At 31.1% G+C, this 12,999-nt stretch overlaps 1 protein-coding gene across 15 annotated transcripts in view; it reads left to right on the forward strand.

Annotated features, from left to right (window-relative positions):
- Positions 1–12,999, forward strand: part of Glut1 (Glucose transporter 1) — a gene marked incomplete at its 5' end in the record, with an annotated part of 81,875 nt that overhangs the window by 59,822 nt on the left and 9,054 nt on the right. For 3 of the 15 annotated variants that reach the window (XM_067051941.1, XM_067051942.1, XM_067051952.1), the window contains 4 exon segments: positions 519–658; positions 1,055–1,084; positions 2,379–2,476; positions 11,318–12,525. In XM_067051941.1, coding sequence (XP_066908042.1) covers positions 519–658; positions 1,055–1,084; positions 2,379–2,476; positions 11,318–11,409 — 360 coding nt within the window. 15 annotated transcript variants of the gene reach the window in all.

The following is a 12,999-nucleotide window of genomic DNA, read 5'->3' on the forward strand; positions in this document are numbered from 1 at the left end:
TATTTTTTTTTTTGTAAATTATTTTCTTTTCGTTTTCATAATTTATCTAACTATTTTATTTTATCTGAGAGGCCTTTTTATTTTTACTTGTATTCATTATTAGTCATCTTTTGTTTATTTTAGTTTTAGTTTTTAAAATGTTTAGATTGTCCAAATAAATGTTTAATCCGAACCAGTTTGTTGTTTGTTCATTTTAACTTCCAACAAAACAAAAAGACATAGTCGATTTGAGGTGGCTTTAACAACCGCAATTCAACAGACTTATGGAAGGACTCGCGCCGCCATCTTGGCTTTGTTTTGAATAACATATTTATTATAGACGATGAAAATTGCTTTTAGGTTTAATACTACAAATAAACATGTTGAAATGATAAATCCCATAAAACCTACTAAAATCATTTATATATAAAAAATAACTATTTACTCATAAAAGAGGATATTACAATATACACATATACATAGTTATGAACAATTTATATATATCTGAAGTTTAATTGAATTTTTTTTTTTTTTTTTAGGCCTCACTAGAAAATTATACATTCCTCCCATTTAGTGTTCTCCTAGCTGGATTCTGGATCTTCACGTACAAAAGAGTTCCAGAAACGAAAAATAAAACTTTTGAAGAAATACTCGTATTATTTAGAAATAATAATGGAAGGTAAGATCATTTTCTATATTTTTATATTGAATGTGGATGATATTTTTATTCCTATCCTACAAGTATCTAGAATTGTAATATTCTTTCTTTACTTTAATTTTTCTTATCAACAATTGAATCACTGTTTTATATTATATATCCTTTTGGCTATTTTCTTTTTAATCATATTGTTAGAATAAGTATAGAAGTGCTTATAAATGAAGTCTTGTATCTACCATTTTAAAGTTATAAATGACGAGAATTTACAAGTTACTATAATATCTAATATCTTTAAAGTTATGAATTTACTCTTATTTGTTACTGTTGTATATTTATGAAGTTTAAAATAAAGAGATTTTTAATGTTTTGTTAAATTAATGATTTTAATATTAATTTTCATCTTGAATGGCATTAAAGAGGAAGTTTGCGAGACAGTAGGCTATACGGGTAAGTGAATTTTTTCAATTAACTTAAAAAGATGATTTGCATGATTCTGGCTAATGCATGCACATAATTTATAGTTCTTCACTCACCACCTATTTTAAGAGTTTGTTTCATGCACATACTCAATTTACTTCACTACTCTGTAATGGCTATATTCACTTGCAAATTTTCATATATCTCTATTATTTATATTGGCTAAATATGTTTGCTATAAATCAGCATACGGGCTTTTGCCCAGGCAAAAGTCTATATTATGAAGCTTGTTACTAGAGACTGTAAACACTAACAGAAACAAAAAATCTTAATCACTTGACTTTTTCAGAACTCAAAACACTAAACATTACTTATTTCAACAAGACTTTATCTAACTAAGCGGAGTGAGAGTTTACTATTGTGAAAAGAAAAAAAAAGATGGCCGATGTGTTGGGAATGGGCTCTATATTTAATTCAGATAAATGATTCTGGGTGTTTTTCTGTTCCTTACTACAAGGAAAACTATGCATGGGAATGGCTGCCCGTTGCAATAAGACAGGCTCTTGGTCAGCTCAAGGAGATGTGCTCAGTCTTAAAGTCCTCTGATATTTGAGAACATCAGAGTAAAATAAGCAACCACTAAGGTTGCTTTCATCCCCAGTAGTGGTTCCATTCCTATTTTTACCTACTTCATAGAAGTGTTTCCAACATTAAATCATCTACTCATAATGTGCAATATATATCATCTATTATAATATGTATGTATATATTTTTCTAAGATATTTTCACCAATATATAATTTGGATTAATTTAATTATTTTTAATATTTATTTTTATTTCTTCAATTTAGATAACTAGATTATTAAAAGAAAGATTTCATTAGTATATGTAATTAGAGGACTAATTGAAAGACACTGCTGTAATATTAATCAATGTTTATATTGATATCACCAGTACACCATTCCTGCCTGTTTGTTTTTCTGAATAAATAACTTCCTCTTCATCCAGTCAGTCAACGATTTTTATTTTTCAACAAAATGAAAAATTTAATACAAGACTTAAAAATATTTCCAAAAAGTAGGGTCTTTTTCACATCTCAATATAAAAATTAATTTTGTTTTCTTGTCAAGTTTTTAAATATAAAAAAACCAAGAAATGTACAGTGAGTTTTTAGAAAATTATTGTGAAGTAAATGATGAGATAGTCCTTTAATGAAAATGCATTAATGATAAATAAGCAAAATACTTATGAATTTATGAGTATGAGTCAGATATGTTAGTAGTAATAATGAGAACAAAAAAAGGTGCGCTGCCTTTTTTTCCAGGAGCACGCTTAACTGTGTGAATGCATTAGAGCATCGAATGCCTCCATCTGAACGTGCAGCTTTAATGGTGGCAGAGGAAAAGCCACTCCCTGATACATGTAAGCATTCGAAGTTTTTGTAGTTTCAAGTTCTGCCCAAGGTTTTGGGTGTTATTCATTTTATTGTGTCCTCATTTATTGTAAAATATGTATTTTCTTTTTTTATGATTTATATAATGTTTTTGTATGTATGTGTGGATAAAATAAAGCTTATTCCTTTATAGTAACCTGCTATCACTTAATTTATTTCTGTTTTTTTTAACTGCCAGATTAAAGCTTTGTAATTAGTCTGTATATTCTGTCGAAATAAAAATCATGATTTGGAAACACAAAATTTATTAAAATTCATTTAAATAAATTGTTTCATAGATAAATTTATGTGCGAAGTAGTTGTCATCCCCATAAAATACTCTTCAATGCAAAATTTTCTCTGGATATTTCAAAGATTTATCAACTCTAATTCTTATTGTTATTCAAATAATAACATTTTCTATTTAAATAAAAAGGAAAAATAAATTAATTTCTCCTTCTAATCATTAATTGTAATTTATCTAGTACATTGAGGATCTAAAATGTGGGAACTAGATAGAAAATTTATAATTCTTATGAAAATATTAAAACTATTTATTATTAACTTATATTCCTTTAAATATTGAAATAAATCATAAATGTTCTTCTAATTTTTTCTTAAAATAATCATACAACTTGTGACAAAAAAAAAGTTTCAGACTAACTACCTTTTTAGGGGCAGGTGGAGGTTTCAGAAACTGTATTTATTATATATTTATGTATTTCTATTGTTCCATATGGAAACCGACCTATAGTTCTTATAAATGTATCATATAAGTCTCTAAATTATATTATAATATAATTTTATAAATTATATATAAAAAAAAGATACCACAGACACGCTAGCCATGATATGCTAGATTTAATTGGTTATACTTAAACATTTAATATCTTTTCCAAAGGTATCATGTTCACTAATTTACTTGGCTACGGTAATCAGGTGACATGCAGGACATTTAATCCAGAAAATCAAGTTGAGATAACACTTGTGTTATCATAGCATATACATATGCCACCATAATTGTTCTATTGACTGTACTATATAATTCATTTGCCATTCAAAATTACAGAATACCTTCATGAAATGAAAAAATAATTTTATTCTGGGACATATGTCCCCTAAGAATAAATACATGGTTCACATATTAAGATTTTTATCTGGCAAGCATTTACAAGTTTTCAGATAGTAAAATGAAATTACATTGGTATATTGACTTTACTACTGTTTATAATGTTAATGAATATTGACTATTTATTTGATTACAATGATGTGGAGGTTTGGTTATACAATAAGTAGAGGAATAGGTGCTGTTTAAAGGAAAGAATGGATGAGGACTGGCAAATGGAAGTGGGAAGAGAATTCCATTAGGAGGTTGCACATATGATGAAGGATTTGCTAAAGAAGGCGGTTCTATAGGAGGGCATATATAAATCAATCGGTTGGGATCTGGTGTTTAATGAGTGGATGGATGAACGAAAAGTAAGGAGATCTAGGATATAGGTTGGTTTTTGATTTTAAGAACTTTGGAATAGGAAAACACCAAGAAGGTATTGCCTTCGGGAGGTTGGATAGAGCCACTTCAACTCGGTATACCAGTGGGAGACTTGAGAGCGCCTAGGGAACCCAAAGATAAATCTTACAAAGCAATTCATGACTCTTCAATCTCAAGTCCTGCAGATAGCCCTCCATACACCAAGGATCCGTAGTCGAAGTGGGGGAAGACGAGAGAGGATACTAGGAGCTGATGGGTGTTCTGAGGAATGGAATTACGGAATCTTAAGAATTGTTTGAGTAAAGTTATGGATTTGCGTGTGATTTGGGAAATGTGGTTATTCCAGGAGAGGTGTTGGTCAAAGTGGCACTAAGGTTTTTTATTGTAGGATAGAAGTAAATCGGTTGGTTGTTAAGGAAGAGTAGAGGACAGTAAGGGAGGGAATGAAGGAGGTGCTTGGAACCAATGAGAATGGCCTTTGTTTTTTTAGCATTCTGCTTCAAATCATTGTTAGACGCCCATGCGTTAATGCTGTCAATATCTTCTTGTATCTTTTGGATGGCCTCAAGCATCTCGGAGGGATGGAAGGATAGATAGATTAGGAGATCGTCTGCATACAGGTGGTTATGTTCGTGGTGAATGGAATCAGGAAGATCGTTGATACAAATGATTGAGAAAGGACGCGAATACAGGATTAAAACGCACCATCATTTGTTGACTTTAAAGCAGCATATGACAGCATTCATAGGGAACAGTTGTACAAGGCAATGAGACAATTCAACATCCCTGAGAAGTTAACTAGAATGGTTAAACTAACCATGAGAGAGATGAGATATGGTGCAGATTGGAGGAGCAAGATCTGATGAATTTGTCTCAGGAAGAGGACTAAGGCAGGGGAATGTATTGGCCTACCTCCTCTTTGATTTAGCTCTTAAAAAGGCCATTAGAGAATCTGGAATTCAAGTGGGCGGAACAATATTCAGCAGAACAATACAGCTTCTTGCTTACGCTGATGACATTGACATTGCTGGATGCTCTTTCCAAGCTGTCTGATGGATTTATGAAGTTAGCTGAAGCAGCAAGAAAAATGGGGCTTGAAGTGAATGCAGAAAAAATCAAATACATGGTCACAGAAAAAATCCCCAGGCCCGGTGAAGAAATCAGGATTGAAGAATATGCTTTTGGAAAAGTCCCCGAGTTTGTGTATCTTGGATCGCTCATAACCCAAGACAATGTTGTGGGCTCCAAAATTAAACAAAGAGTCCTAGGTGCCAACTGCTGTTAATTATAGCCTCAGTCCCTATTTTAGGAGCCGTGCCTTGTATAAGGACACCAAAATTTATTTGTTTAAAACAATAATTCGGCCAATTCTTCTGTATTGCTCAGAAATATGGACTATCTCCAAGGCTGGTGAGGGCAACTTGATAGTCTTAGAGAGGAAGATTCTCTGTAAAATATTTGGAGCTGTCAAGTTTAACCAGATATGGAGACGTCGAACAAACCAGGAGCTCAAAGTTTTTTATAAGGAACGTTGCTCGGATGGCTGAGAGTGATCTGCCAAGGAAAATAGTGTCAGAGGTACTACATGGAGCAAGACGCAGAGGAAGACCACACCTTCGATGGAGTGACGGTGTGAGTGGTGATGCCAGGACCATGATGGAATGGGAGTGAGGAACTGGATGGCAGCCGCACAAGATTGTAATGATTGGTGGAGGAAGGTGCAGGAGGTCAAAACTCGACATCGAGTTGTAGAGCCAAATTAATAATAATAATAATAATATACATATATGTACATTGAACAGCTGATCATTGCTCGGTCAGCTGACAGCCTGTAACTCCCTCCACCACTAGTTTATGAACAATCCTTATAAACTATAAAAAATAAAATGTAAGTATATAAAACTTCAAAAAATTATATGAACCAACAAAAAGTTGATAAAAACTGTTGGATATGAACAGTTCTCCATTTCTTTGGCTTCTGGAGACTTAAAATTGTAATAACATTGTGCTCCTGAATTACTATCACCATAAATGGCCCTTTGCTACGTTGTAATAGTCCTTACCACAATTAGAGCCTAGCTTAGGGTACACTATAGTTCAGATTTGTTATGCTTCCACGGTGTCGTGGATGTGTAAATTTTCCTGTGCTACTCTCTTTTTCTTTACCTTTGCTTCTATTCGAGCTATAATTCGGTCTCCTCCCTTAATAAAATGGTTCAACTCTCCCATCTCTCCAGTGAACCTTTTCTAAATCCGAAATTGCTTTCCGCAGGTTCTGGGACGTCTCTGTGCGAATCTTCATCCATTCTAGTGCATTAGCATGTGCTGCTACCAATGTTGGTGTAAGTTCCGCAACGAAAGAGAAAAAATATATATATCTTTTTCGACACCAGTTACATGACTGTGAGAAGAGACTTTTAAAAAAAAGGAAATAGGTAGATGGAACAACTCGCTCTGAACATCAAATCAACACTTATATATATTGATGGGATCCGTCCCATATATATATATATATATATAGATCCGTCTATATACATATACATTGAACAGCTGGCATCGGTGCTCGGTCAGCTGACATTCCTTGCGAACCCTGTAAATCCCCCCTCCCCACCCCCATTTCTCTACAGGACTTGTAAACCTTTGGCTACTTGAATCAGTCTTCTCCACATCTGCCTTTCTTGGGAAATTATTGATTTTCCATTTTGCTGAAAGCAGCTCTTTTGTATCTTTGTTGATTCAGTCTATCTGTCTATGATTCTGCTGCCTAGGGTGCGAGTTAGAGCTCAGGGTTCACATGCCTGGCGACATTGTACACCCTTACATATACATTTCTACACCCTTACATGTATACCAATTACTCTGTTTTCAATTTAATGCAAATTATGTATTTTGCGTCAGACCAAATTGTTTACTTGAATATAAACTTTTCTATCCATCTAGAATCCAACTAGAATATATCCATGTTATAAATAACTTCTATTTTGGGAGATTTAGCACTGTAAATATACATCTGAAAATTTCGATCTTCCTATCTTTATCTTATAACAGTTTGTCTAATGTTTAAATATCTATAATAAATATATTTCAAAAACAACTCCAGTAAGATAACCAGCATTGTAAAAAAACCTTGCTGTGTAAAACTGAAGGAATTGCCAGGATAATCAGCTTCTCTTAATGTATTTTGGCAGTACACAGAATTAGAAAAAAACAGGACTGTCCCAGGAAATACAGGATGGGTGGCAACCCTGGTCATACCTTAGATTTTTAAATTAATTGGTACCATTTCAATAAAAACAGTCACTACATCAAATAAAAGTACCCTCGCAAGCTTTTATTGTAATTAGCCTCTCCACCATCCAGCCTTCTCCACGCCTGCCTATCTTCGGCTACTGCTTTCCAGTTTTCTGCATGCAGCTCTTTTGCATGTTTGTTGATTCTTTCTATCCATCTGGTTTTTGGTCTCTTGTGAACTATACTGGCATTCATTGTTGTTTAGAGACATCCTGATGAATTGCTTTGAGCCACATGTTCCGCCCATCTTAACCTCCTTGCCTTCATATCGTGAGATAATTATTGACCAGTCTCTGCAAGCAGTTCATTGTTAGTTCTTCTCCTCCATGAGTTAAGGTTCTGATCTCAGATTGCTCCTGTAATTGTACGGAGGACTTTCAGTTCAAATCTCTCGATTTTGCTTTTTAGGGAACCTGTATGAGCCAATATGAGAGCTGGTTTTATCATGGCATTGTACACCCTTAGTTTCAGATTTTTTGGGATTTCAGTATTCTTGACTGAGAGAAGGCTCTGTTCAAGCTTGTTATACACTGGACTATCTCAGTCCATTGATCATTTATTATAGAGTGAAATACGAGTTAATGAAGCTCATAAAAGAAAGAAATTTTGCCTGCTTTGATGAGGTCTACTGTGTAGATACGGATGGATCCACAAGATATGCGGATATAGTTGCTTTTCCTAAGAAGGGGAAGTCGGCAATCATTCTGTATCCCACCGTGAGATATGAAAATAACGACCTTGACCAGGCAAATAAGATAGATAGGGAAAAGAAGGAAATCTACGATAAATGTATCCCTTTCCTAAAGGAGAAGTTCCGTGAGGGCTTCGGAGAACGAGACTTCAACGTGAGAGGCCTCTGGTTCGGAGCCCGTGGAACTATTCCCAGCACAACTAGGAGCTTCATGGAGGAGCTCGGGGTCGATGTCCAGGACGTGGCTAGGATGACAGAGAATATAATACTTGACTCCCTGGGAATCATCCACCACCACATGCATGGAAATTAATGAGTGGGGGAGTTATCCAGAGGAGGGATGGCATGCATGCATCGCATATCTTATTTGTTGTTTTATTCATTTATTTACTACTTTGTTATTTTTTATATACTAATATTTGTTATATAGGGGAATTTGTTGATAAAATGAAATAAGGGTTGTAAAATGGAGGGGAAAGAAAAAAAAAAGGAATAAATTGAAAAGCTTGTATTTAGTTTGTAGACTGATATTAATTGTAAAAGAATACTGTGGGAAAAAAAAAAAATGTTATCTTTCTATTATATTGTATCTTATCTAAAAATGTAATTTATAAATTTATATATGTCCGATCACGGATCAACCCAACCCGATGTATTTGGGCAGCATGATTGAATAAATATTAAATTCTTAATAAATAAATATAAATTCTTTCTCTCCCTATTGAAATAATTTTATTTACCATTATGAAATGTTAGATGACTCGGCAGTTTTCCCTTATGTTTGCTGGATAAGGATGCTCTAATGGAATATTTCTTAATTATAAAATTATTTAATAAAGAAAATACTATGTAATGACCTGAACAACCATTATGATTTGCATTTTCCTATAAAATACAATTAGAGCTATAATGATTTTATTTAAATAAAAAATATAACTTTCATCTAAAGCCTTATCAGCAAAGAAAAATAAGAAAGTGCTATCTATACTTAGTTTTGCTTAGTGAGAAATAGCTTTTGTATTGAAGAGTATTTATTTCATTTAAACTTTAAATGTTCTATTAGGAACAGATATTTTATTATTATTAATTTTATATATTGAAATCAAATATAAATAAAATGAATTGGGTGGTGGTTTAAAAAAAAATATTAATTCTGTTTTATTTAACTTTATATTAATTATATTTAATTTGTAATATTATATATATAATTAAACCTTTGAAGTTATACTTTTTATTTTTGTTGAGTTAGTACTAAATGAATTGTGTGGAATGTAAATATATGTTCTTGCATGAAAAAAAAAAATGGAAAAAACCAAAACACCTCAGCTTCGGCATTAGTTGAAAAATTAGGAAGCTCATTTCCTTTGTTACTCTTTCCTCTATCCATTTTCCTTTCAAGCATGTAGTAAAAAAAAAGTTACTTTTGTTTTATTTTTAAGGTCTTTGGACATAATAAAGTTCATTCGTGAAATTCTATAAATATGATACCTGTAATAATAAAATTCTATAGCTACTTCTTTTGAATTATTTTGTTTAAATAATTATCAATAACTATGCTGAATATTTGTCCATTTTTGGTTTATGGCCTCATGCATAGATCAAAGTCGTGGTTCAGATACTTTTTTTAAAAATCATCTGAATTAAATATAAAACAAGTTAGTCAAATTTATTTATATTATGATGAATTATCACACATATTTACTGATTTACACACTACTATTAAAATTCATTTTTGATTTAATATTTTCAACTTATTTTTTACTTAATTTTCATATGCTGTCTATTATATAAATATTCACAATAAATAATAATAATATTAATCATGTAATATTGAAGATAGATTTTTTTTTTATTTATAAATTAGAAGTAGCTATTTAATGGTACGTATACTGTTTGAAATACAGCTGTACCTCCAAAATGCATGCATTTAGAAAGCTTTGCAAACTGCATGCTTCAATTCAAATATAATTTTAAAAATAAAATAATTTAAAACTAAAATAAAAAATTGATGATTGTTAATAATTTAGTCAAATAAATTTCAAAAATAAAATGTTAGTTGATCAAGCATAGAAAAACCAACTTGATGTGCCATGTACGAGTGTATATTTATTTCTTATATACACATTTGTTTAAAATCATTTGTATAAACTTGTGAATCTTTTTAACTAAAAATTGTAAATGAACATTATTAATAATGATGAACATTAACACATGTTCACTAAATACTTTTATTAATTTTCTGAAATTCTACTATGGCTTAATTAGAAGAAATCACAACTAGAAGCTAATGCAGCCTTGAACTAGTATTCTGGCATGTACACTCCTCTTTATATACATTTTGTAAATTAAACTACTTCTAATCTTACTAGGCTTGATATAATGCTCATAAATGTTCTTAACATTAGTTTTAGTTCCATTCCTTACTAAAATTAAATAATGACATTATTCAAGCTTCATTTAAACTGTAATATAGTTGATAAAATGATAATGAGGTACAATAATTCTCTTCTATCTACTATTACATTAAACATGATTTTCTTACATTAATTATAACTGAAGAGCTTAGTAGTTGATAGATTTGAAAGTTATTAAATTAAATTATACTTATAGTATAGTATGTATTTAAACTATTATGAAAATACATTTATTTGTGATATGCAGTGGGGAGCCCGTTTGAGAGAAGAGCATTGTTATCCAAGTAAATAGAATCGAAGGCGACATTCAGCGTGTGCCTCTGTGCCAACAGGTACGATTCGACCAAATGGCACGAAAATCTATTAACCTATTGGCACCGCTTCTCTCACTATTCATTTTATTATCATCCTATACAGCTTACCTTACTTCAATTAAAATTACAAACAAATCAAAAAAATAAATAATAATAATATATGATTTGCATGTGTTATCAAAGTCATGTTAGGGAGGGATTTATTTGTTTTGAAAATAGAGCACTATGGAGAGTGCAATATATTCTATTCTATGGACTTAACTCTTCCCAGGAATTTTCATATGAATCTATTTCTAAATTTGTGAGTATAAATTATTAGTTTTTACTTGAGAAAATCATAATTGTTTAGAATAATTTGTAGATTTTAAAAGAAACATAGATCATGTATATTGTACTCTTTAAATATATAAGGAGAGAAAATAGATTTAAATGCACCTGAAACATTTTTTTTTGTAACCCTTCATCTGCCAATATGAGTTATTCATACAACAAACCATAAATGGCACTTGAATACTACCAATAAATATAGCAATGGTAGACATTTTTGTAATAAGATTGTTTTCCTTGTTTGGAGTTTTTTTTTTTTTTTATGAGTGGAGGAAGTGAAGGGACTTGACTATGTGTTACAGCTGCTTCCGAGCACTTTTCCCGAGATCTGGCTCAGCCAGTGCATCCCCCTCCGCCCCTCCCACCACCTCGATTTCCCAACAGCGCCGTTTGACAATGGGAACATCCTAACAGAGGCACTATATCATCTCTTCGCCACACCTCTCATCTCCTCAGTTTTCTACTATTCAGCAATGTTTAGTCTGTCCTGATAGGGTGCCCTCTCCCCTCATCGGACTATCTGTAAATTGCTCACTCTGCACTCGAGACACACTTGACATTTACTTTTTTTATACAAACTTTATAACAAAAAGTTCCATTCAAAAGTATCAACTATGGACAAATGGATGTGAACATTTTAATACAATGTTATTGTTTAGATATGAGATATTTAAATTGAATTATATTATAGGGTAATATTTACCATGTAAATACATAAATAGTTATAAAGGCCTTTCTTTTACATGAAACCTACATCAATGAGTAATGGACGTTCAAATGATGGCAATATATTAACCTTAACATGTTTTAAAGCAACTGGTCTTTTAGGCTGTTGTAAAAAGATTGTAAATCATAAAGGGATCACTTATCTGCCCAAAAACTGGCATTTAAAGTCAAGGTGAAAGCATTTCTTTTTCTTGATAAAGCTTTGTTCACAGCTCTAAATTCCTATTATTGTTACAAATTTAGAATTTCATCAGAATAATTCTTTGACTTTTTTTTTACTAATTTTGGTAGATAAATTGATTTTTATTATTTCCATTTTACCTTAAGTCCTATTTGGTTTTATAATTAATATGTTTCTTCCATTATACAGTGGACTTGATCTTTCTGATGAATAACCCTTTAGAATTGTTTACAATATTTTATTTATAAGTATAAATGATCACAGCAATTACCAAACTTCAAAATGACATAGTAAGATTATCGATAAAATCATTTATTGGGATTTCATTTTCTTTGAGAAATTTCTCAAAAAATATATATTTCGTTCTTTTTGACCATCAATAAATTTAGTAGTCTTATAATTTGATTGATAATTACTTAGTGCATTCTATGCTTTCAGTTTTCATTAACATCAGGTGATTTTTCTTTATATTATAATTTATTTAAAAATAAATATTTGACAAGAAATTTCCTCAGGTAAATAAAAATTGTTCTGTTGTACTGCAAAGTTAAAAATATATTAATTGATACAGAAGTGAAGAATATAATAAACCAAAATATCTAGTGCTAAGTACCTATAATTAAACTTTTAAATGAACATTTAAAATGCATAATAAAATTTACACAACAAAGAATCTACAAGGTGTCAGTTGAAATAGTAATAGATTAGACAGTTCTTATAATTAAGTTTAAACCAGTTTGTCTGTTTGATTTAATTATGGCTGCCTGTTAATTATGTTTTATTATTTATTCTAAGTGTTCATTTTGTGAAATATATAGTTCAATCTTCAAAAACTTTGTATTATTATTGTTTTAAATTTCACAAATCTGGATAATTATCAAAATATTAGGATAAATTAATAACCTATCAAACTTGTTCCTTTTGTGGTACATAGCATTGAATGAACTGCTTTATTAAAAAAGTAGTTTACTACATTTTGGATCAATTTTAATTATTTTCTTTATTTGAAATGCAATATATTATTGTCATTGTTCTTTTTTGTTAAATATTTTGATAACTTTTATGTATTTTGGAATT

The sequence above is a fragment of the Halyomorpha halys genome, unplaced genomic scaffold, assembly GCF_000696795.3.
Source record: "Halyomorpha halys isolate HHAL.00 unplaced genomic scaffold, Hhal_1.1 Scaffold1416.1, whole genome shotgun sequence".
In the NCBI taxonomy this organism is placed as follows: Eukaryota; Metazoa; Arthropoda; class Insecta; order Hemiptera; family Pentatomidae; genus Halyomorpha; species Halyomorpha halys.